The sequence below is a fragment of the Eleutherodactylus coqui genome, chromosome 1 (genome assembly GCF_035609145.1).
Source record: "Eleutherodactylus coqui strain aEleCoq1 chromosome 1, aEleCoq1.hap1, whole genome shotgun sequence".
Classification (NCBI taxonomy): Eukaryota; Metazoa; Chordata; class Amphibia; order Anura; family Eleutherodactylidae; genus Eleutherodactylus; species Eleutherodactylus coqui.
In genome coordinates, this window is record NC_089837.1 from 365,407,947 (window position 1) to 365,434,986 (window position 27,040).

Consider the following 27,040-nt stretch of genomic DNA (forward strand, 5'->3'; position numbering starts at 1 on the left):
TATTCCTGTCCAATACCTGATATTAAGGGACTTTTTCCTGAGCTCATTCCATCGGATATTCATATTATCAAGCCTCCTGTGCAAGAGAGTGCCATCTTCAGACCCTTCCAAAGATTTAAGGATTTTCTGTCCATTTTCATCCAAAGAATGGAATACTTCTGTGTGAGCATCGATGTCTGCTTGTATGTCCTAGCATGGAAGAATGAAACATTGTATAAAACCTCTTTATCTGGAAATAGATAGTATTAAAGATTACTAATACGATTATAAAGATTGCCAGGATTTTTGCTGAATGTGATAAGAGAACATTTATTACGTTGCTAATATGTTCATCTTATAGCTTCTATTTACAATATTTACTAGGACATCATTGGAATTCATACATATGGTTTATTAAAAAAGAAAGAAGGAAGGAAATTATAACAGAATTGTTATATGTGTATAGACATGATCGGTCCACAGTACTTGCCCCAGTTCTATGTAGAGCAATTGAAAATGGTTAAAAATAGAAGATTGGTTACATGGTATCGAATAACAAATAACGAATAATCATAATACAGTTCTTTAGAAGAACCTTACAACAACTACGGTATATCTTCACCAAAAATATAAATACAAAATGTAAACAACTAATTCATATAAAGATTAATAAAGAGTGATGCACAGCCAACACAGTTGTAGCAAAAAGAGCATTATTATAAAACTGCACATGTTAGTAAGACAGCACATCTGAATAGTCCAAAAGTCTAACCTTAACATTATATTTCCTCCTATGCAACATGCTTTGAAGACCGTAACATCAGTTGTACTCAGAGGCAATTGCAAGACAATTCTGAACAAATGATGGTCAAGTCTTGTTACATAATGTTCTCAAAAACATTTTCCAAAGCAGGATCTCATAGTATTCATAAATGGATACTTTGTTTTGTGTCAAAATTCAGATCACATCCCCATGTGTAGGATGGGGCGATGACATAACACAGAACATGCAAGGGCAAACTTTGTTTTTAACTGTTGTAGCAGTAACACAAGGGATGGCAAGTATAAAAGCTGTTGCCTTCTCTGATATTCAAATCCAAACGGCAACAAAAGAGTTAACATACAGTATACAGCATAGCACAATAAAAGAGGCACAGTTTTAGTTTTTCTCTCTCATTTGAGTGTGCCAACTGATGCCAAAGGAAAATTCTTTCACAGGCCTGCTGGCATTCCTTCTCGGCCTACAGGCTGAATGGATTCTTTGTATTTGAATGAATCTTTATGTTTATATGCCTCTGTTGTAACTTTCCCTTTTTATGGCTTTTATTGGTCAGATAAAAAGAAGAACAGTTTGACTTTAGAGACACTTTAAAACATACTGCACAATTAAGTCATATCACATTATACTGCTTTAGTCTTTAAGAGGTAACATATTCAAGCATGCATACTGTTCTACTTTGAAGATAATTTACATAGTAGCAGTTTACAAAACTGAAAATGACATCATTCCATCCAGTCCAGCCTATCCTGCAATATTCAGCCACAGGAAGGCAAACAAACCTAAAAGGCAGTAACTACATTTTCTGGAATGTATGTTCTAGATCCAGGTAGTGGCTTTCATGAATTAGCTGTATAGGTAATAAATCCCAGTATGAGGACATGCAGAGATAATAGTAAGATACTCCCTAAATAAGTTTTCAGATGGGTCATGACATCCGCTGCCTAAGATTTGTGCATAAAGGCAGGTTATTCACAGAGGACAACCCTGAATACCCTGATTGTCAGGGAGCGCAAAGATGAGTATTTGGGAGAGTGGTGGGAACCTCCCCTCTGGTTTAAAAGCAAGATTTGTAGCTTTTATCTATAGGGTTGCTTTAATGTACTTCAATTTTATGCAACATTATTAAACAGTTATACCTTACTAAAGGAATATACCGGCTAATAAGCAATCTATCAATGAAAAAGGAGTTTGTATTATATAGTATATAGTCTATAGAATAGATGCTCAAAAAGGACATATCAGAGCCTCAACGGGTTCAAAGGTGGGCAATTAAAGTAATAAATGGAATGGGTGGACTACAATACCCAGAGAGGTTATCAAAATTGGGGTTCTTCACATTAGAAAAAAGACGGATGAGGGGCGACCTAATAACTATGTATAAATATATCGAGGGACAATACAAAGATCTCTCCTATCATCTGTTTATAGCCAGGACTGTGACTGTACCAAAGGGGCATCCTCTACGTCTAGAGCAAAGGCAGTTTCTACACTGACATAGAAGGGTGTTCTTTACAGTAAGAGCAGAGAGACTAGGGAACTCTCTGCCTGAGGACGTGGTGATGGAGAATTCAATAAAAGAGAGCCCTGGGCACCTTTCTTGAGTGTTTACATGTTATAGTCACTGATTACTTCCGAAGGGTCAGTGATCCAGGGATTATTTTGATTGCCGGATTAGAGACAGGAATTAATTTTTCTCCCTTAGGGCTTTTACCCACTAGCGTTTTTTATAATGCTGCTAACGCTAGTGGGTAAAAGTCCTTAAATCAGAAAAAGTGGCTTCTGCCTTTGTTTTTTTTTGCCTTCCTCTAGATCAACATTGGGGTGGGGGGATTGGTTGAACTAGATGAACATATGTCTTTTTTTAACATACTATGTTACTATGATGCATGTTGCAGGCAAATTGGTGCATGGTGTAAAAACACAATATAACAGTAAACATACTTTTAAAAATGATTTTTAGCTTTTTTTTAGTCCCCAGAGGGGACAAGAACTTGCAGTGGTTTTATCGTTCTTGCAGAATGATGTAATGTCATAGCATTACATCTTACCACGATCCGACAGGCATTCTATCAAGCCATAACACAGGCATGACTTGATAGGCACTCTGCAATGGCAGCCATCAGGCTTTTCAGAAGGCCCCTGGCTGCCATGACAACCGCACGACAATCTACGATCTCATCGTGGACGGTTGTACAGAACCCCCGAACATTGATTGGGGCATTTAAATGACACTGTCAGTATTGACTGCAGCTTTTAAAGGCTTAACAGCGGTGCGGCTCATCGAAGCTGTTGTGAGCGGGTGTTGGCTGTAAGAAACAGCCGGCACCTGCATTGTGTGGAACAGACTCGATCTGCGATCCCCCTTTATACATAACCCAAAGCTGCAGGATGTAACTATACATCCTGCAGCGTTAAGGGGTTAATAATGAAAAAGGTTGGGCCAAGATATAAAGTTATCTCTTGTCCACATGATAGGGGCTAACTTTATGGTTGTGTGGGGACAATATAATGCAGACAAAACTAAAACTAGTATAGTAATACGGTATCACATGTATAGATTTCATGTCAGAAAGCAGATAGCTGGATTCATTCATAGCAGATGTGTAAGAAGACATTTACTCAAGCCTTTGAATTGAAGAAAATCAATGAATTGCCATCAATTACCACCAAAATAAAGGGAGATAATTCATGAATATTTTGTAATTCATAAATCACATATCATTTAAGTGAAGAAAAGTTTAAAAAAGGGATATTTAGAATAGAAAGTGAAATAGTGTAATTTTCCCATCCCATGTGTCAGGATAAGCTACTAAATCCCTTCCTCTACAAGTTCATTTTGATGGATTTTCATATGCTTTATATTTCATTGGCTTTAGTTGTTACTATGGTAACTAACGCCTGCAGAAAATGTTTGAATGGCGCAGCCATTTTGTCTTTAAAGTGTGATATCTTTTTTATGATAGTAAAAATTATATTTATCTTTGGGAAGAACACATCAAGTATCACATATGAAAGTTATACTCAATATTAGTGAAAATAGTTCCTCCACAGCTGCTGCTTGGATAATATAACTCATCTAAATGTATGGATAACATGGGGGCTTTACTTGGAAATACTGTTTTGTATAAAGCTGGCAAAATTACTATAGATTCATTAATTTATTTATCAGTCCAGTCTAAAGAAACAATATACGGTAGATAATGCCCTGTGATAATAGGTGTAATAATCTATTACAGTTATTAAATTTTTAGCAATTTTGCTTTCTGCTGTATCCAAAGTCATTGTATGTCATGTAAGTTCCAACTTAAAGCTCATTCATTATATAAAATGCAATTAGTAATCTAGTTCAAGAGCCTTGCATGTTGTCAATGAATTGAAACCAACATTGTTTACATCCAGAGGTTCAAAAACTGTCCCGGTCATGTAATGACCACACAAAGGCATGGCTGTTTACAAGGCAAAGCTCTAAGAACTGTAATATAACAAATTGTGCACCTGTGTTATCAAAACAGGACCAGAACAGATTTTCATCCTCCACATGTCAACCATGAAGATTCCCTTTCACTTACGGCAAGCAGAGATCTAAAGCCAAAGTACTCCCAAACCTCTACTATAGTCTGCTCATCATATAACAGTCTCCTAATCTGATAACCACAAAAGCCTCAAAGCAATACTCTGCAATCCTCCTTTATGTGCACCCTCTGCCTTCAAGATGGTTAATCACTTGTTCCTATTACAAACTCTCTTTTCTCTAGGCTTCACAAACCTGGCCCTCTCCTGGACCCTTTCATACCTTCCTGACCAAACATTTAGTGTCTCCTGATTGCACACCCCTTGCTCACCTCATCTTCTCTCTGTTGGTGTCGCTTGAGGCTCTACACTAATCGTCTCAATCTACACCTTTGGCCTAGAACAGCTTATACAATCCCATGGCTTTCGGTACCCTCTTTATGTTGATGAAACTCAAATCTACCTCTCTGGTCCAGATGTTACCTCTTTGCTATCCAGAATCCTAGAGTGTCTGTTGGCTACATCGTCCTATTTCTCCTCCATCTTCCTAAAACTCAACATGGAGAAAACAGAACTCATCATCTTTCTTCCATCTCACTCAATACCCTCTCCCCCACCAGACCTATCAAATCACAATCAATGGCTCTATACTTTCACCAGTCCCAAAAGTCCGGTGTCTTAGTGTAACATTTGACTCTGTTCCCTCCTTCAAACCACACATGCAAGCTCTTGCCACCTCCAGCTCAAAAACATCTCTCGGATATGATCTTTCCTCAACTCTGAGTCAACAAAAATAGTGGTTCAGGCTCTCATCATCTCCCATCTAGACTACTGAAGTATCCCTCTCCGCATCCTCACATGCAATATGTTTATGTCCTTGCAATACATCCTCAACTCTTCTGTCCAGCTAATCCACCTCTCCCACCATTAATCTCTTGCCTCTTTCTTCTGCTAATTTCTTCACTGGCTACCCATCATCCACAGAATATAATTCCAGATATTATCAATACAACATATTATTAATACAATGATTAACATACAAGGCTGTTCACAATATGTCCCCTCCATTCATCTCCGACCTAATGTCTCAATACCTCCTCACACGTAATCTCTGGTCCTTGCGAGATCTGCATATCTGCTCCTCAGACAATCTCCAGGATTTCTGTCATGTGTCACCTATACTCTGGAACTCACTGCCAAAACACATCAGACTTTCCACCACTTCGAAAAGCTTCAAATGGAAAATGAAACCCTACCTCTTCTAAAAAGCCTATAATCTACAATAAGAGTACTACAAAAAGAGTACTTTTTAACCTCACCTACTGTCCTCTTTCCCCTTCCTTGTAGTTTGTAAGCCCATGTGGGCAGGATTCTTTCTCCCTCTGTATCAATTTGTTAGTAATTTACTATGTGTTTATTCTTTCTGTCATTTTATATGCCTAAGGCTTCTTTCCCATGAGCGTATATCAGCCGGCCGTTCTCACGGATGGCTGATATACGCTGTGATCTAATGCATTAGATTTCAATGCATCAGTCCACATGGCCATATTCCAGAGACAGCTGGCGCTTAGCTCCACCCTGCCCTGCCCTCTCCCATTGCAAAGCACGAGCGGGAAGGAGAAGAGAGGTGAGCCCGTGATGGGCAACGGCATTGTAGTCTCGGTGTATACGCGCCGACACTCATGCCGTCTGAACGGGCGCACAAACATTTGATTTGTACGCCCGTTCACCAATTTTATCTCTCCCAACATAGCGTATATTGCCCGGCTGTGAAAACGGACAGCTGATATATGTTCATGGGAAAGAAGCCTAATGTAGATAAACCCCTGTTCTGTCATGTTCGAACTCTGGAATCAAAGACACTTTAAATTAAATACTACTAATACATAGAAACAAATAACTGTCCTCTTTTATCAAGCTGTTAAATATTCTAAGGGCATGTCCACACTAGTATTTTATTGCAATAAGTTTTTGTGAAGATGTCTGACCATGAAGGATCAGTTAACATAGTCTATTGATATCTGGGGGGAAAACTGTGACCAAAGTGTATCGGTTTGAACCGATCAAAGGATATAATGCGAAAAACTGGAAATGTGGCCATACGCTTACCTTAAGCTAAAATAAGTGAGTAGAATTAAGACCATACATATCGTAGAGACTGCTTACACAGCTGCGATAGGGCCTGGGGAAAGGCTTCTAGTTCACTACAGCTGTAGCCGTTATCTAACATCTAGATAGCCTCTATACAGGCCCTACTACATTAGCAAACAGCTGTGTGGCAAATCAGTCCAAGGGTCATAGAAATGTAGAAGGGAAGAACATTCATGTTCTAGGTGGTTAAGGGTGTGATGGTGTTTGCCACCATCAAAAAGCAACCCAAAATAATTTTTTGTTATGGTGCCCCCTCATCTCATGCATATGAATTGAATAGCATTATAATATAACTATTTAAAAGATTTGGCATGCAGGAGTCTAAGAAAACCTGTTGCGGGCTAAAAAAGGAACTAGATTTGTTACAAAGGGGGTAGTAAAAGCTAAGCAGGTGAATAAAAGTTATAATGGTTTGTCGAAAGACAATTCAAGGATATTTTATTGCAGTAGAAATTATGTTTAATAGATTAAAGGAAATCTGTCAATGGGTATAAACTATCCTATTCGAAGGCAGCATAAAGCAGCAACAAAGAGTCTGATTCTAGCACTGGGTGCCTTACTTAAAAATTTCATCAAATCAATGTTTAGCATCTGCAGTGGAAGCTGAGCTTGGAGTCCTCCCACTGCTGATTGACAGCTTTCTTTATACACTGTACATTGGGAGAAAGCTGTCAATCAGCAGTGGGTAGGCTTGGGAGCCAGCAGCTTATGAATAAAGACACTGCACATGCACATCACTGAGAGATCTCAAGTTCTCAGATCCTTCAAACAGGGCAGCATAAACCCAGTGACAGGTTCCCTTTAAAATGTAAATTAACTATTAATGTAAAGCAACAGAAGTACAAAAACAAGACACAAGTTAGAATTGCCTGATTTTATTTATTTTTGATAGAAAAAGTCTAAATTATTTCAGATGCTGAAAATAATTCTTGTTACCACCCAACACAAAAAGAAGTCAGAAATGTAAATAGATGATTAATGTTAATGAATATGTAATATAATTTTACCACTTGTGCTTACATTTAGGCTAATTAATCAAACAACCGCTATGCAGCCAATAATTGTCTTAACGAGTTGACTCCAATCCAATTCGGCAATGAACTGCAACTCATAAAATTTAGCAGGAAATAAAAAAAAATGAACCTCTTATGGTTTTCTGTAAACATGCAAATCCAAGGCCCCAGCTTGCAACAAGTCATAAAGAGAAATTAAATGCTGTTTCACAAATTTTGTACCACACTTAAGCTGGCTGTGGTAAAGCTCTTCATTTTGTTCATTAGCAATTAAAAGATAATTCAATTTTCAAAACATGTTCTTTCTATTAAATAGATTAAACCCAAATATACATATTCTTTAGCAAAACATAAACCCTTGCAGGCAAGCGCTTGTTTTTGTTACCATTATCATCAGTTACGTCATACTTATATTAGTCTTACCTTACTTTCATATATTACATCTAATGTCATAAGCACATGGCGATGTCATGTATTTGTATTGTACAGATTTATAATACAGCACCCATGGACATCTATGGGTGATACTATATTTATGATTTGGCTCCAATTTCATATAGAATTATATGGTCACATCATAGAATGGTAGAGTTGGAAGGGACCTCCAGGGTCATCGGGTCCAACCCCCTGCTCAGTGCAGGATTCACTAAATCATTCCAGACAGATGTCTGTCCAACCTTTGTTTGAAGACTTCCATTGAAGGAGAACTCACCACCACCTGTGGCAACTTGTTCCACTCATTGATCACCCTCATTGTCTAATATCCAATCTGTGTCTCCTCTCTTTCAGTTTCATCCCATTCCTTCTAGCCTTTCCTAATACAAATGAGAATAGGGCTGATCCCTCTGCACTGTGACAGCCCTTCAGATATTTGTAGACAGCTATTAAGTCTCCTCTCAGCCTTCTTTTTTGCAAGCTATGTATGTCACAAGGGAATGGGGTGGTGTTCCCCAGTTCAGGACCCTCTGAATTAGCCAGAGCAGAGTCTTTCACACAACTTGCACAGGATTTTAACATCCAGACCTTGGAAGATTCGACACTTGCTAATCTTGGAGGCATACAGCATGGTGGATGAAGGAAAACATCATGTTTTCTTTTATGTCAATGCCTATGTCCGTGATTTAGAGCTCTATATAAGACAAACACAGCATTGAATGCTATATTAAAACTGTTGTTAAAGATTTTGTGAATTGGGAATTTGTTTGAAGCTAACCAGAAGTTTATAAAAACCTCTAAAATTAGTCTAAGAGTAGGAGGGTAGTGGTTGTATGTGCCTCAGTAGTTAGCACTGCCGCCTTGCAGTACTGGAGTCCTAGTGAACCAGACTTAGGACAGCATCTGTATAGAGTTTGTATGTTCAGTGTGTTTATTCATCTCCAGAGAAAGAAGTGTGGTGACTTAGTAGTTAAAAAACTCTAAAACTAGTGTTGATCACTGTCTAAGAGCTCCAAAATGATGGTGTTGGTGGTAGTTAGCACTGCTGTCTTGCAGTGTTGGAGTCCTAGGTTCAAATCTGACTGAGGACAATTTCTACATGGAGTTTTACAAACTCCATACAGATGTTGCTCTTTGTTGGATGTGAACGCAGGACTCCAACACTGCAAGGCAGCAGTGCTAACCACCAACAACACCCTCATTTTGGAACTCTAGGGTCACACGGGGCGGATTGCCGTCGGAAATCTCGCGGTTTGGCCGCAGCAAAAACCGCGAGATCTCCGCCGGCAGAGCCGCCGCGGTTTAAGCCGCGGCGGCTTTGAAGCGGTCCGGCCGCTTGCTCTTCCGTTGCGGCCGGCGCTCCCATAGAGGAGAGCGCGGCCGCAGCGGAATGAAAAAAAGAATGAGCATGCTGCTTCTTTTGAAACCGCGGCTGCGGCCGCCGCAGCCGCGGTTTCAACCGGACTTACCGCAGCGGATTGGCCGTCCCGTGTGGACGAGATTTCTGAGAAACCTCGTCCACATGGCTGGCTAATCCCGGGCTTAGCGGCCGCGGGCGGTTTTGCCGCGGGCGGATCTGCTGCGGCAAAACCGCGGCAAATCCGCCCTGTGTGACCCCAGCCTTAGACAGTGTTCAACACTATGCTTATCACAGAGACGGGAAGTCTATATGTAAATTTTTCTTAAAAGCCCTTCACAGGTATAGACTAAAAGAATATAGTTTATTAGAAACTCTTAAAAACATATACGGGCTGACTAACAGTACTAACATACATTAACACAAAAAAGAGGAGAAGATATATTTAGGTGCAAGTTTGAATTATGCATCCAATGTCTCCAATGTAGATAATGGTCACAATAGCATGGTCAGTATAAGTGGATAACTTTAGTGCATATACAGAGTTCCTGCACTGAATGACTGATGACAGTCGTATGTAGAGGTCGCAGAGAACTACGGCTCTGAATGACTGGTGAAGTCACAGAGAAATACGGCCGCATTTCAAATTGTTTAACCCTTTCCAATCCAATTTGTTTTCTGGTTTTCCTAGGGGCCTTACTCTTTTTCTGCCATTATACAACAGCGCTATATGCTGGCTAAAGCCAGTACTGCATGAGGTGACATGTTGGATAGGCTCCGACAGCAGAGAGGGTGGCAATATACAGTAAGAGTACCCCGACGGATGTCTTCCAACATCGGAGCTGTACAACCTTAAATCATAATGTCTTTAGACGTCAGCCAGTGGATTGGAAAGGGTTAATATTATACATGAGTCTGATTCTGTCTGTACATGTTCCCCCTGATTTGTGAAGTGCTGCAGAATATATTGGTGTTACATGAATAGAGATTCTTATTATTAAAAGAAACATTATTATTAGAATTCCAGTGAAATAATTTCCAACAACAAACCAATCTGCTAGCATTAAGAAAGCTATTGGTACTATTTTTTTTTTCCAGAAAGGTAGCTAAGCCTTTTTTAAATAAAGGTAACCAATTGCTATATCTGTTGGAAGAAAGTTTCATAGGTGTAAATAAAAAACAAAAATCTTATTTGCATAGCACCAGCTTATTCTGCAGCGCTTTCAGGTAATTTATTTATTATTTACTCATTTTACCGACCTCAGAAGGATGGAGGGCAGAGTCATCAACCTTGAGCTGGCTACCTGAACCACGCAGAGATTGAATCTGCAACCTTCAGGTTGTGAGCGAGAGCTTAGCGCTGCATCTCTGCTGCCTTAACACTCTGCGCCACACGAGGTAAACTACAACTATTAGGGCTCAGTCAGACGAGTTACTCTTTCGCATTTTGAAAACGGCTCTATTAAACCATTGCTTTCCAATGAAAGCGGTCACATGTCCGTTTTTTGTGTGTGCAAATGCACCAGTTCATGCGATTTTTATACACGCGATGTGCATTTTTCTAGCGCGGCTATTCATGCGCGAAAAACGCTCGTCTGACCGAGCCCTTATTCTTTTCTTTAATGTAGAAAGATATTGCATTCACAGTCCTGAACCGTTATCCTGTAGAACTGCTAGGAAATACATCATCAGCTATGAAAATAAATTGCCAATGTATTCTGGGAGAACCTTTGCTAAATGTCCAAGTTTCTAAATCAGTTGCAAGGCAAAGTGTAAGAGAATTACTGAAAGTGTAAGTGAATTACTGACAATCTCTTTACATATCCATTTTGTCAGGGGTGTTTCGCGAATTTCATTTGATTCTTTTTTTAAGGTTATGATTATCATTATCCTTTATTTCAATGTCTCATTTTTTTGAACACTCAGAAAATGGAAAATAAAGACTGGTTTGTCATAAAAAGTACTTTTTACAACAAAGCAGACAATTTTAATAATTCTATTGGAAAATTATGGCAGTTCAGATGTCCTGCGGTAGGGAAAATCACAATCTTTAAGCATTTGTATCCAACAATGATGTTAATATTACTTTGGGTGATATATAAAGTTGTATAAAATCTCTAGCCCACAAATTATCTTGCACTTAAGATTGAGTCCGCATGCTTTCACAAATGAAGCATGGAGAGGTAATAGTAGTTTCCGACTTCCTGAGTGTAAAACCCCCATTCTTTACGGAAAATCATATACCTTCAATGTCACACTTAAGTGCATCGTATATGCACTCAGTTTCTAGAAAGAACACATTATTTTCTTTCACATTCATATATGAACATTATATATAGCTATATATGCACACACATCTTCTTAAGGACACAAAAAAGTAGTCCATTCTACAACTATGGCCTACTTAATGCATGTGCTACTTACGGGGGCGAACTAGACATGCCGTACTTTGAAACCCTCAGATTGTCAGATCTACGTTAATGCTAATGTGAACCACACTGATCAAGTATGAAAAGGACAACCACAAATGACATCATGCTAGTTACTGTTATTTATATTTTTCTTCAAACTTTACTATGACAAAGAGTACTTAGAGGAGTTTCCATTTTTTTTTCTGCAAATGAGGCATATTTATTGCCTAATGAAAAGCTACAACTGTTTAATAGAATTTCAAGATTTGTGTTTGCTTTTAATTGAACGGAAACAAGCAACAAGTTGAGATCTGGGAAGATCCGTGAGTATTTCCATTCACCGACAGCAGTAAGACATGTTTAAAATGGTGAATTGATAAATAATTTAGATTACACCTCCCTCAAAACTGCCAGCACCTTCCCTACTATAATACGCTATCTGCATATATGTATCGTAACCAGCATTATATTTAACTGATAGAAGAATACTCTGTGTATTGCTTTTGGCTTGGTATTGACTAAGACTACTTCCAAATGTCACGGCCATGCACCACACAAGCACCACGCTCAGCCCGGATGCAGGGTGACGTACACAATCACTGCAGTTGAATACTACTATGCACTGTAGAACAGTGTGCACCACGTTATGTTGAAAAGTAACACCACTCCAGGGAGAAAGAAGCCTGGCCCTAACCAGCAGGGGGGGTGAAGGGTCCCTGCCTAAAAGCGGAGTAATTGCCTCGATAGAGGTGGCCCATGGTCTTCTTCCTGGGCCCTGATTGTCCCTATATAGGCCCCTGGAGCATTGAACTGAACATCAACGTAATACAGTAATGAAAACAGAAAATACAAACTGAAAAGTAAACCACAGTAACTTATCTGGAAGTAGCAGTACACCCAGCACAGATGAGCTCCACTCACCCCTACTCCTCTATGGTGCTCTAAACAGCACTGAGCACAGAAAGGGGTGAGGATTTCAGGCTATTCCACGTCTGGGGACTGGCAGAGCAATTAGAGAACCGCACCTCCAACCTTCTCCCAGGCATGACTAATCCAGCATGCATCTATCCAGCAAAGAGAGACGGCACTCAGCAGTCTCTGCACATGGTGCATTAACACTTGTCCTGCATAACAAGGTGACAGGTCTTGGCCTGCGTCAAGGCCACCATGCCATGACGCTGTTGCAACTGACAAGCCGCGACACCAAATTAGGCTATCCCAAAGAAAACACTGACCGTGTCAATGGTTAAAAGCTTATTTTAACATTTTTTTTTATTTTAAGTTTAATTTCATTGAATTATATCAGACTTCAAAGGCTGAATGATACATTGCTTCTAATTGTTGTATATTTTATGTTCGATCTTTGCCATTGCTCATTTTACTGACATTTTTAACTTTGAACTACCATTCTTGCTTGTTGTTTGCTTGCATCTTTCACATATAACTAGACTACTGCACAGTATTATAACGCTATATTAACTAAGTTATTTAAGTCTTTCCTGATACGTCTTATTCTTCAGACCTTTCATCATTTTTGCAGCTCATCTTTTGAGTCGTTCTATTTTATCAATGTCTTTCTGTAGAAGAGGTTTTCAAAACAGAACACAGTATCCAGATTTGGTCTTACGAAGGCCCCATACAGCGGGATCACAATCTCCCTCTTTCTGCTGGTAACACCTCTAGATATGTAGTCCAGCATCTTACTTGCTTCCTTTGCTGCCTGCACACACTGTTGTCTTATTTTGAGGCTTTCAGAAATCAGAACCTCTGTTTTTTTTCTGAAGTCCAGGATAACATAGAACAGCTGATATGATAGCCTAAGGATTTCTTCTCCCAAGTGCATTATTTTACATTTGGAAACATTGTACTGCAGTGTACTTTGTTTAGGCTAATTATCGCGTAAAGGCCATTTCATACAGAATGATAATTCAAAAGATCATTTTACAATGAATTTTCAGTGTAAATGCAGCCAACGATTGAACAACAAACGATAAATTGTTCACTTTTTGTTCATCATTAATTTTATGCAGGCATAAAAGTAATTGTTGGCTTGCTCACTAATCATTCGGTTTAAATATTTATTGATCATACAGCCGTTCACATTCACTTATGCAGTGAATGTGACGACTAAATGTTTTCTTGTTTGAATGAGCCAACGATGTATCTACCTGTAGAAACAGGCTGCCTGAGCGAACGGGCAAATTCTGACATCGTTCACGCATTTAACTGATATATTATTTGATGTAAATGGACCCTAAGAGTAAATTGTTCTTCATGTTCAAGACACCACCAGAAGTGTAAACTCTATTGCACATGTTTGTGTCTTCAGCAGACAGACAAACCTTAGTCATTAAATCTTCTCATATGCCACTTATGAACATAATAATAAGGAGAGGACCCGAGACAGACCCTTGTGGTACACTACTTGTACCACATCCGTATTCAGAATAAACTCTCTTACGACAACACCCTGATATCAATCTTTTAACCAACTGTGAATCCATAGGACTATCAAAGGATTTAGTCCAACTTTCAATAACCTATCTGTGAGCTCTTTACGTCAAACTGTATCAAAGGCTTTACTGAAATCCAGATGGTGATATCCACAGTACCACCCGCATCTACAACCTTTGTGGTATAGACAAATAAATCAATGAGATTAGTTTGATATGATCGGCCCTTAGTAAAGCTGTGCTGTTTTGGGTCTAACAAGTTGTGAGTTTAGTTAATTATCCTCTTTCAGAAGTTTCCATTATTTTAACTATTCCAAATGCAAAACTAAATGCTTGCATGATTTATTTGTCTATACCACCATCATTTTCTCTACTACCTTTCTTATGGACAATATGGGTCCTTCTCCAATCATCAGGAGCCTCACCTGTTAGAAGGTACTGATTAAACAAATCCGTTAGAGGTATAGCAATCAAAGCCTGGAGTTAAGACCTCTAGGGTCGATGACATCTCTACCCATCACCTATTTCAACTTTAAATGCACAGATTCACAAAATCAGCCTTTGAAAACACTAAAGCTGAACCCCTACAACTTGAGGTAATACTAAGCCAAATCATACTATCATTCTAAAAAACAAAACAAAAGTAGTTATTCAAATGGTCAGTGATAGTCTTATCCACATTAATATAGTTATTATCCTCATTTTTATTCTTTGTAATTCTACAGTTTAATTTTCTTTCTGTCATTAAATGGGTTGTACCAGAATTTCAAGTTATCCCTGCAGATCTCGAGAATGGGAGTCCTGTGTTCCCTGTCCTACTCACTGCAGGGTTACGGTACCCCCTGCAATAAAGAGGAGACTGAATGGAGTGCAGGTTGCGCAAGTGCACCAGAGTTCCATTCACTTTCAATGGGACTGCTGAGATATTCAAATGACGCACCCAATAGAGCATTTCTGTCAGTCCTATAGAAATGAATGGGGCACTGACTGTGCATACTTGGCCAGTGCTCCATTCAGAGTGAGGTCATTTATGAGGGGAGAAGCGACCCCGCAGTGCCAGGAGAGCGGAAACTGGGAGTCTCGTTCTCCAGATCAGCGGGGGTCTCATGTAGATAGGGGATAACTTGATATTCTGGTACAACCCGCTTAATATACCTGAAAAAAGGTTTTATCACTCTCCTTAATGGATTTGGCATTTCATCTAGTATATCCATGTATAAAGTCCAAAAGAAAAGGTCACTGAAAATGTATACACTGTCTAGCAGAAATGTAGAATTTGGACTTACAACATGTGTGCAAGCATTATGTAATTAATACACTTAGGCCTCTTTCACACGAATGTCATTTTGATGTAGAGTAGGCGCATCAAAAAAAAATCGCATTTAAAAGAATCAATGGTTTCCTATGGGTTCTTTTAGCTGAACGATTTTTTAATGTGCCTAAAAAATTGTGCGTCAAAAGATAGCATAATAGGCGCAGTTTTTTTTACGCTGACATTTCACTCCATCAGAAGTTAGGACTTGTACTATCTTTTGATGACAAAACGCCGGAAACTCCATAGACTCCTATGGGGGTCAATGGTAGCTTTCCGGCAATGAGAGGGGGAAGAAGGGGAGGGAGCTTAGCAGCACTGAGCTCTGCTAAACAATGACAGGTGACCCCCGCTGCTAAATTCCCTCCCTGCCTGCAGAAAAAGGGAGGGGAGGGAGTTTAGCAGCGGATAGCACTGCTAAACAATGAGAGGTGCCTCTAGCGAGCCATGTCATTGTACATTGTTCTGGCTGCCAAGGGATTTCGGGGTTGTGCCATCAGTGCACTGCAAGATGCTGCAGCCAGCTGGGTAAATTCGCAAAAAAATGGTTGCAGTTTCCAAAATAGTACCAATAAAATATTACAGTTCACTCCTCAAAAACAAGACTTTATATAGAGCTAGTGATAGGAAAAGACAGTTAAGTGTTTTTGAGTATGGCAACAAAAAGCAATTTTTAAGCAAAGGCTTTTCCCTTTTTTAGGAGTAATAAAACATAAAAAGCTATATAAAATTGGCATTTCCGTAATCATCCTGACTTGCAGAGTAAAGTTCACATGTCCTTTTTACCACACCATGCAGGCCAAAAAACAATGGCACAGTTACTTTTTTTTCTATTTCAGCCCATTTAAAAAAAATTAAAAGTTATACATTTGTTAGTAAATTAAATGGTAGTATTAAAAAATACAACTTGTCCCAAAAAACAAGCATTGTTGACGAAAAAAGTTATGGATCTTGAAAGACGGGAATGAAAAAAAATGAAAACGATAAAACCAAGAAATGTCAGAAACCGAGTAAGTACTTATTTATACATCATGTAATGACATGAATTTGCCATCAACTCAAAGTCATATTTGAAAAGCCAGGACATATATTCCTATACACAATAGATCAAAACCCACCAATTTTCTTTACATTTCAGAAAGAAAATTGGTGGTTTTATTCCTAAACTTAGTTGCATCGCACTTTTTTTCATGTTAAAAGAATGACATTTTTACCTGAAAAAAAACATGTTTCCAGTATTGTGCAAAATACCCTTATATAACATGATTTTCAAGTATTCAGTGTGCGGTCAGGCAATAATCCATACATCATATCATCATAAATGACCCAATCTAAGTAGTGACAGAGCCTTGACCCCACTCAAGCTCCTTGGTGATTGCATCTCTAAATCTCATTCAAATTATTTCATTAAAAACAGAATTTCTACTATCTACTGGGGAGATAAGTCCATGAATATCATTAAAAGGCAATTCTAAAGATCCAAGCACAGTCTTGGAGATAACAAAAGGATAAAAGGTATGTACTCTGTAGGGAAGGCAATGCTGACAAGTGAGAACTGAAAAGGAGAGCTGCAACCTCCATCACCATACATCCAAGGTATGATTGCAGCTGCCTCAGATCCATATGAGGAAGTAGAGACGTTTACGACACTACACTTACTTGCCAAAGTAAAACACTGATAATTCTGAGAGGTTTTTAAAAGTCTGTTTGATAAAGTGAGAGGAGTAGAAGAAAGTAGGATTCCTCTAGTGTATTACTGTCGCAGGAATAATATTAAATATTATGAAGAAGCTAACTTCTAAAATCAATGCACTAAGCTGCCCTACTTCCCTTGTAATTGCGCACACTCCTTCTGCCCCGTCTCCGAATTACTCAAGTAAAACATGTGGGAGTAGAACTACAAATAAGTCCTCAGCTATATAGAGCTACATGAAGAACCTTACAGATGAGAGAGGATATGTCTTCTATTCCTCTTTTACTGAAAAAATATATGATAGCAGCACGCAAAGAGATATGCAAAATGACACTTAATATGTAGAAACTGGAAGTCATTGGGTTTTTATGGGCAAGCAGTTGCCATACTACTAAACAGCTCATCAGTTTTGACACTGCAATATTTCAGAGAAATGAGAATATGTTCATGAATGTATCATAGAGCAAGGGTCAACACATAAATGTCTGATATGGTGACCACTAAATATATTAATCCCCTGCATGACATGAACTATACATACAGCTGGAAGGTGTTAACATCTGCCGTTAGCTTTTAAAGGAACACTAAGCATGGAAAATACATACAAATCCCCACTAACTCTATAAAGAAATTTATTCTATGTGTTCCAAGAGGTCAGTCTGACTTTCCGGTCATTGGCTGCTGAAGGAGCCTCCTTCCACTACTCTGTCTGCTATAAGAGTCAAAGAGCATTAGAGAGGTATCCGGTGATTCAAACTGAAAGTTCTATGCTTAATAAGGCGATGACATGTAATTTTGTAATATAATGTTATAACTTGTTCTACAAAACTGCAGAGATATTGCTCCCCCCTGCTTGGGTATCCATTGGTTATGACCTGTAGGCTCTGCTGTTTTACTGGTCAGGCATGCTCAGTGCTTTCACATTCTAGAATGATGACAGATTTTACAGTTGTGAATGCACACTTAACAGTAACTGGCAATGGGGAATTGTGGGAAATGTAGTTTTTGCACTCTGTGGTGGTCATTTTAAATAATGTGAAAATTTGAAGCTGGCTGTAACGCAGAGGTGGAGTAGGCCGTCGGAAAAGGTAGTGGAGTTCAGTTTGATGATTGAGATGGACTTGTATGAAGACTATAAAATATACTAAAAATCAATCTTTTTTTTATCAGGATCCTAATTAATCAATTGACTAGTATCAGTAGTGTAGCTATAGGACTATAGAGGTAACATTAATGTCCTAAGGGTGGCCATAAGAATGAGATATAGATCACCCAACTCTGCCCATTTTGGTGGGGCTAGTCAATCATCTAATGTGCATAAAGGTGCATTTAGACTGAAAGATGATTGCTCAAATATCACTCATAGGACAGTTTGAGTGACAGCTTTGAGCAATCATCTTTGCATAACTCTTAAGTAGTTAATTAGTTACTTAAAGAGTTAAATGCAGGCAGAGAGGGACACCACTGATAACTCAAAACAAAGCAGCTGTTTTGTATATGCAAACAGCTGCTTTGTTCTCACAGTTATCAGTGGTCTCCTGCTGGGCTGATAATTCTGAGAAACAGCAGGAGCGCTGACAGCTCCTTTGTTCTCAAAGCTTTTAGCTGGTATCCCGCTGGGAAGTCCCAGAGAGATACCAGCTGAAAGAATGCTATCAGTGCCGCTCACTGAGAAAATCAGCTTGCAGTGCTGATAAGAGTCATCATTGATTTCTAGCAAGCTGGAAATCAATGATGAACAAACAGTGCACGAACAGTGCACGATGGCCGCGTGTTTAGATACAATGATTATAGCTCAAAAGATGGCTTTGAGCAATAATTGTTGTGTCTAAATGGGCCCTAAATCTAAATGGGCCCCACTTGCAGATATAGAGATAAGTTTGGGCAGTTGTTTTTTTTAATTGCCAAATCCATTTGCTCTCTAGAGATAAGCTCCTACCAGAGATGTCTAGCATTGACTTTCTGTCCGCACTACACATGCATGCTTGGCCAATAGGCATATAATGCAGCATTAGACAATGGGGCACTACATGCAGGAGATGTGGAAGCGCAATAACTTAACAAGGTAACTGCAAAGTGATATAATCACAATATATGAGGTTTTCTCACTACACAAGTGAATGCTTGTCATTTTCTTTGTAAATATATCTGTATATACAGTACGTATGTTGTAACATAATTTGGTGGAATGTAAAATCATCTCTGAGATTAAGTGCTGACAATTGGGACCCAAGAGCCTCCAGTTATAATTATTCCTAGTGTTGGTTATCTTTCCGCAGATGTTAGGAAGACTCAACCTCTTATTTATAGTGAAAGAATAGGGAATCAATAGCATGACTCAATTAGAGAAACAGTGAAACAATTTTGGCTACATTTTATTGTGGTTTATGGTAGTATTTATATTGTATTGTATTGAAGGCACTCCGTGACATTTCATCTATTCTTTACAAAACATTTTGTGTGCAGCATATAATCACCACTCTGTAATGTAAATATAGCCTAAGCAAACAACCAGAGAAAGGGAGATGATGTACTGTTCATTCTTTTATGATTTTATTACTGTTGTCAAATGGAAATCCTAGTAGATATTAACTACCTAGAGGGACAAACATTGCACAGCTTATAATTTCCCGTACCTATAGCAGAACATAGCACAACGATTTATTATTAATGCTACACTTCTCTCCATTTCATTCATCAGGTAATAAAATGTATGCATCGCTTTTGTGTAAGAGAAGGAACATCAAGTAAACTACACTACGTGGCCCCTAAAAAAAGTTTATTATTTTTTTAAGAAAAATGTTTTCCATAACTATAACCATGAACCATTTCATCTATATGTTTAACAGATTACTATATCTCCTTCTGCTATTCTGTACAGTCTTGAATAAGAAGAAGTTTTAATTGCATGGTGCTTGTTGGTGTTACAGATGGTGGGTGTGAACCCACTGTGCTAACCAACCAGCTCGCAGCTGACCCCAGTAGTGGGAGGTACGGTAGAAGGTAATATCAGATGGGAAATCTAGCCCTTAGCTGATCAGGAAGTTGGGATGTCCCCAGCCTGCAAGCAGGGTGATCGTCCTGATGAGGATGGCCCCACGCTGGAACCTTCGGGGCTGACTATCCCTGACAGGACACAGAGACGAACTACTGAACACAGGGAACACCAATCACAGGACAGGACTGACTCCTGCAGAGACAGGAATGAGACAAAGACTGAAAGAAAAATGGACAAACGCACACAGGCAAAAGCACAAGGCAAAGAACCTACAGAATAAACATATACAACTACAGGATCAAACAGACAAAACAGACCTAAGACAGGCAACCAAGAAATGATGAGTGTCAGAGACAAACACGCATCAATACTGAGGCAAAGAGGGAGGATCCCCAGCTTCCTTGAATAGGAAGGAGATTGCCATTTAAACCGCAGCTGTGCTGTGAGCATGGAGCAGGGTTAACTAGTGCATTGCTGATAGAAATTAGAAGAAACAAGTACATTTATACAGAAGAAGCAGTCCGCCCGAGTCCGCCCGGAACAGCAAGAGGGCAACAGACATGGATAGCAGACCTAGCAGTTGGCTGTTATTCACATGTAGCTCACTGATAGAACGCAGAGGGGGATACCTATAGGGTTACAGAGGTAACAGTTGCATTTGGACTCTGAAGCCATCTCAGGAGTCCAAACATCTGTCTGCTACAAGAGCAGACACCAATATTATAAAGGTCGTATGGTAGGAAGTCCTGTAAAATATTTTGCATTGAGGCCTGGGAACTTCATACTCTGCTTCTGAGCAAACATAAACTTTATTAGTTGAGCAAAGATAAGTCAAGATTCATGTAAAATTTATTTGCTTAACATATATTTCGTAACTACAAAGTAAGCACCATTCTAGCTGTGATCTTTAGATAATAATATAATTGTCTTTGAAGTGGAAAGGCCACACTTTAAAGAAAGCTCTTCATATTAGCCTTTATTTTATAACACTACAACATGGAAACTATTAATAAAGATTTAACATCTAAAGACTATTTATCTCAAGCTTTAATGTTAGCATAATGAACATTTGCTGAGATAACCACAATGCATACATAAAACAGTCATTATCACTATAATCTCCAAGTAGTCTGAGTCATATTGTTAAATAATGATGTATCCTCATTATATTTATTTGTTCCCTTTGTTCTGTTGCTTTCCTTTTTCCTGTACCACTTTTGTATTTTAAAGTTCCTGTTGTTCTAATAATGAATTCTTATCTAACATGAAAAACATATGACTCATTGTCACCTTAATTTGTTTCTATGTATGATTTAATATGATCATAATTATAAATATATTCATATTTACTCATTTGATTAAAGATAAGTCACTGCCCTGTGAGTGTTGTCAGCTCATGCTATTTATCAGTGCCAAAACACACCACCTTGCTATTTCCTTTTTTATAGGCTTACCAATAAATTAAGGCCTAATTAAAAATAAACACTGTACAATACTATGAAGGTCTATGTATCAAAACGATTTCATAAACTTGATCTCAAATCATAATTTAATTCATAGGATACTCTGAAAATCCAAATAAAGTTATGTCATTTTTTAAGTGAAGGTTCTTTAAAAAACATATCGAGCCATGGGTCCTATCTTTCTATAAATGGGTAGGGGCTCCAGCTCATCGACCTCCAACAATGCAGTTTTCCAATGTGTTTTAAAGATATAATAAATTAAATATAAAGTGACCCTTTTTCTTAAAACGCTAATTCACACAAAACTACCCTATAGACAAGAGCGGAGATCTATTTTACATTAGTTATTCTGGATTTATGGGAAGGAGTTCATGTCATAATGTGCAAGATGCAACTAAGGATCGGGACCAGGATGACATCACTATGTCAGCATGGGCCATGGAATCCTCCTACTGGTACATGCTCGCTGTCATTTTGGTGTTGGATGCTGACAATGACACTTCTCCTCTTATGTATGGGTAGATTGGTTGACTAAGAGGAGGAGCCTCAGCCAACCAATCGACATTAGTCTGTGCATAGTTGTTCCGGCTCCTCCTTTCAGAGGGCACTGGTTATTCTCTGGTCTGACTCCCTGTCTGACTTGGCTGAAGACTCTCAGTCTGAAGGTGGTCATGTTGCAGCACTGCAAAAGAATGTTAAAGAGGTTGTCCAGTTGTAAACTATTGATGGTCTATCCACAGGAGGGGTCATAAATATTAGATTGGTGGGGCTCTGTCTTCTGGAACCCCCATTAATCAGCTGTTCTCTGGGCCGGAGCACTTTATACTGAGCGAATTTCTGCAGGAAGCAAAGAGCTCTTACAGAGTGTTGGGCGATGTGCGCATTGCATGCTTGCAGCCATTGATAGTAGGGCAGATATGTGAAAGGTAGTGGCATAGTCGCCATAAGGATGCATGAAGGTGAAAAGCTCATTATACAAAGTGACTGGGAGATCTCATGTGCAAGGTCTAAGTAAGATAGGCTGTGGCAGGAAATAGCCTCCCATTGATTTACATTAGTACAGTTGGACAGATGAAAGCTAATATTTTGGGCGCAACTGGTGGACTTGTTAGAGTGTCTCACAGCCCCTGTCATTAACCAAGGACAAAAAGTGCTCCTGACAGCAAGTTCTTTCAGCTACTATTAAGTGTACTCTGCCACTAAGTGCGTCCTGCAATCATCAAGCATGTTGTGCCACCAAGTGTGTCTGGAAATCATCAAGCCACTGTTGTCAATAAAAATAAAGTTGTTCTGTTTTTGTTGCAACTGCATTGTCTTTGATCATTTTAAAGATTAGCCTATCTTAAACATGAAAATTAGCTTTAGAATATTTTCCAAAAATTCCAAATTTATTTATTACCTCTATTCTGACATCTTCAGTTAGTCATAGCTTTAACAAAGTGTGCTAGTAATGACAAATCTGACAATTTTACTAGGCCATGGAATACAATTGTGAATTGATTTGTGAATAAGTAGCTTTGATTCCCCGAAAGCCATCAAAAACATGTCAAATGAATTCACCTGTAGTATCCTAACGGTGGGAAGATCACACATCATTTTGAAAATCATTAAAACGCAGATCAGGGGAATAAATTTGCTCATTTATAGTCATAAGAGTAACAAACTGTTACTTATTCCTCACTCTTTAATCACTCGACATAACAGTCTTCATTGCATCAAAGCAAGAAGGAACTGCAGACTGAAAAGGGCATCTTTCTCAGCTGAAAAGATATGGCTTCATAAACTTCCTTCCAAGGTCTGACTGTTGTTACTCTGGGTCCTGCAAGATAATTTGGAACTGTGCTACTTCTATTAGTTTCACATACATCCCACTGCTTCCAATTAGTGCTCATTTTCTCTTGAAGCAAGCAGTCAGAAGGCCAGAAGAGTGCAACCAGCTTCTAAGAATAAGAACAAACTCTCAAGGATGAAGGAAATGAAATTCAATTTTCCAACCAGCTAACTGAACAAAATGAGAATTATGGCTTGAATTATGGTTCAGAAACAATGAGATAGTAATTAAAGTGATTGTATTGAACTTCACCATGGTTTCAGCTCTTTCATAATGCTACATTATATAACGTAAGATATAAGGGCTAACTTCAGATTCTGCACGTCTTAATGTTCATCATTACACATCGAACATGCAGTGCACATCATATAATACTCCTATGAATTGCAGCATGTTAGAATTTGCCCTAGTCTGTTCTATCTGAAAAAATCTAAGTGAACTTCAATCTGTCACAGCATTTTTAGTTCTTAAAAAAAAACACACACACACATTGCAATGCCTCGTCTACTTTTTTGCAGATTGCTTCATACTGGCCTAAGGAAACATCCAAATGGTCTTATGTTTAGTGTGTGTTTTATCAGTGTGTGCTTTGTCACTAAAAAAATATATTTCCTCAAATGGAGGCATTCCCATTATTCATTTTTTTCTTAACTCTTTTTTTATTGTCTTTTTCATGATATCAAAACGGAACACAAAAAAAAAATAAATCACAGCATTATCTTACAGTACACTTGATCTACATTCCTTCAAGTTACTTGTGTCTCAAGTATTATGGTAAACCTTTTCCGAAGGATTATAATGAATGCTTTTGTCTACAGAACGTTTTTGTGTGGGTATAAGACTGAATTGAAGAAATTAGGGTCAATGAATATTTTTGTATATTTGCTGTAATATATGTTCTGCAGGTGTATTGTAGCATCAATCTATAAAATCAATTCCAAATGCATGTATTTCCAGTGGGATGATGGATGGTACCAGTACTTATTTTTACAGAGGACCTGTCATAGTGTAAAATTAGCAGGCCTGGCCGCAGAGCTTTGCAGTCATGGCCTTGGTTTCTCTATCCCAGTTTTTTTCTACTAACCTCTGTTCACCTGCACAGGATTTTTTTGGGTCCAGCTCCTGGCACTGTCAGTGTGTCAAGTGGAAGGTCCTCACTGCTCATTGCGAATGGATGATGTTGGACTTGATTGACAGTGATATCACTTATTGATAGTGAGTGATGGGGATTGCCCACTTGATGTACAGACAGCTCCAGGAGCCTGATCTCAGAAGAGCACGTCTGGGTGAAAGAAGGTAAGTATGAAAAAATACTTTATAATTGGATTTTTTTAATGATGTGTATCACCTTTGTTTGACACTTTAACATAGTTACTTCTATTAGGCCTTGTTCATATGGTGAATTTGACCACAGATTTGAAGCAGAATCCACACCAATTCTATGCAATTCCAAAGCAAATCGGCAGCGCATCCACCTCTCCCATTGACTGTAATGGAAATATACACTACATTTGAAATCTGCATGCAGAAAACAAAGGAGTTGAAGGTAACGTCTTGATGCGAAATCCACATCAGAAAATCCATTTTCAGATTTGCTCAATTAAAAAGGGCTAAATCTGTATGTGGCTCCACGGTATGTGAATAAAACCTTAAAGAGTTTTTAGGGACTCAGATATTGATGACTTATCCTCAGGATAGGTCATTAATATCAGATAAGTAGGGGTCTACTGTTTGGTACCCCCACACTAAGCTGTTTAAAGAGGACACAGTGTTCACATGAGAACCATGGCCTCTTCTCAAGCGTGTAATATTACATTCATTAGTCACATGACTCGAAAGCAGCTTAGCCCCATTCAAGAGAATTGGACTGTGTTCTATACCAGGAACAGCTGCTATACAATGTACAGAACTGTGCCTGGTATACACTTAGGCCGAGTGCCATAGCCACTTCAAATACCTTATCAGTTTGGTTCCTGAGTGATGGACCCCCACTGATCTGCTATTGATGACCTATCCTGAGACAGTAGGTCATCAACATCTGAGTCTCAGAAAACCCCTTTAATGTATCAGTGGGCATAATTTAAAATGCAGCTTTCATTTATAATTAATAAAGCAACTCACTGGAGCAGAGAAGTCTAATATAAATGTAAATGCCCTTGACAGATTAGACAACTTTAAAAAATACCTTTCAATGAAAAATAATTAAAAATTCAGGGCCTAGAACTGACACACATATAACATTGGTTTCCCTAGTAGACTTGCCAATAAGTTGGATCAAAGTAGTCCACCCCTTGAAGTATACCAGGATAATAGGACAAACACTAAAATGAAAACCACTGGGATCTCACTCAATTATTCCCCTCTTGTATTAATGATGTGAGGTGCAATTTATCAAATTGCAAGATCATATAATATCCTTTGTTACACTTTTAGTCAAGTGGTGGTCAGAGATATGAAGGATAAAGAAATATCTAATATGCAAATAGAATAGTAGATTGATTTAATGGTTCATTTTGAAGATTATAGGACAGTATATATCTAGCAGGAGGATCTTTACCACAAGACCTTATCAATCATTCAATATCAGGGTAGATTGGTACCCTTCTAATGGTTTTGGATGAGGGGTCATCTACGTTCTAGCTTCTCCTCACCTTCATGAGGGATATTATGCACTTTTAGGGAGACTGTAAGTCTTATGTCAGTGCGTTTTTGACCATTCACCTCTCTGACCACCAAGGGGTTTGAGTAAAAGTGTAACAAAGGATATAATATGATCTTGCAATTTGATACAGTCTCCTTGCTGGATAGCGTAAGGTCTCCATGGCTCACCGTCCTTTGACCCAACCTCTCTCACCTCACATTGTTAATACCAGAGGGGAATAATTGAATGAGATCCCAATGGTTTTCATTTTAGTGATTGTCCTATTATTCTGGTATCCTTCAAGGGGTGGACTACCTTGATCCAACTTATTGGCGAGCCTATCAGGAATACCAATGTTATATGTGTGTCAGTTCTAGGCCCTGAGTTTTTAAATATTTTTCATTAAAAGGTATTTTTTTAAGTTGTCTAATCTGTGAAGGGGATAATTATTAAAGCCAATGAGCTTTAAAGTACAATTTCAACACCTTGATATATAGTAAAGGATGTTGTGTAGTGATAACCAATTAGTGGAATAATCTGTTTGTGTTGATATTGGTCCAATTTCACGAAAATCATCGTGACTCAGGATGGATGATTCCGATTCCCATTAAAGCAAAAGTCCCCAACAGAGCCAAAGCCCCTCAAATTGCATGGGAATATAGCCACATATCTGGGGAGCACAATGCTCCTCCCAAACATTGGTCAAAATAGTGTGCAGTGGTGTAGGAGTCTGCAAGGTGAAATTCTGCAAGGTGAAGACAACACTCAAGTACTAGCTTGCTCCAATAGAACCCTGTTCTATGCTGGTATACAAGCTTTCTTACTAGAGTTGAGTGAACATACTCTACCGAGCTTGATGCTCATTCGAGTATTAGCGTACTCAATGGTGCTTGTTACTCGAACGAGCATCAAGCTGTGTTCGACCCCGCCCCAGTTTTTGGCTCCTCCCCGCTGTGACGTGCCTGTTTTGGCTCCTCCCTTCTGTGACACAGCGCGTGTCATTGGCAAATTT

General features: G+C 38.8%; 1 protein-coding gene across 1 annotated transcript in view; it reads right to left on the reverse strand.

Moving 5' to 3' along the window:
- DMD (dystrophin) overlaps positions 1-27,040 on the reverse strand; it is a 2,524,637-nt gene that overhangs the window by 542,398 nt on the left and 1,955,199 nt on the right. The window contains exon 56 of the mRNA XM_066577956.1: positions 17-189. Within this exon, the coding sequence (XP_066434053.1) occupies positions 17-189 (173 nt within the window). The remainder of the gene's footprint in view (positions 1-16; positions 190-27,040) is intronic.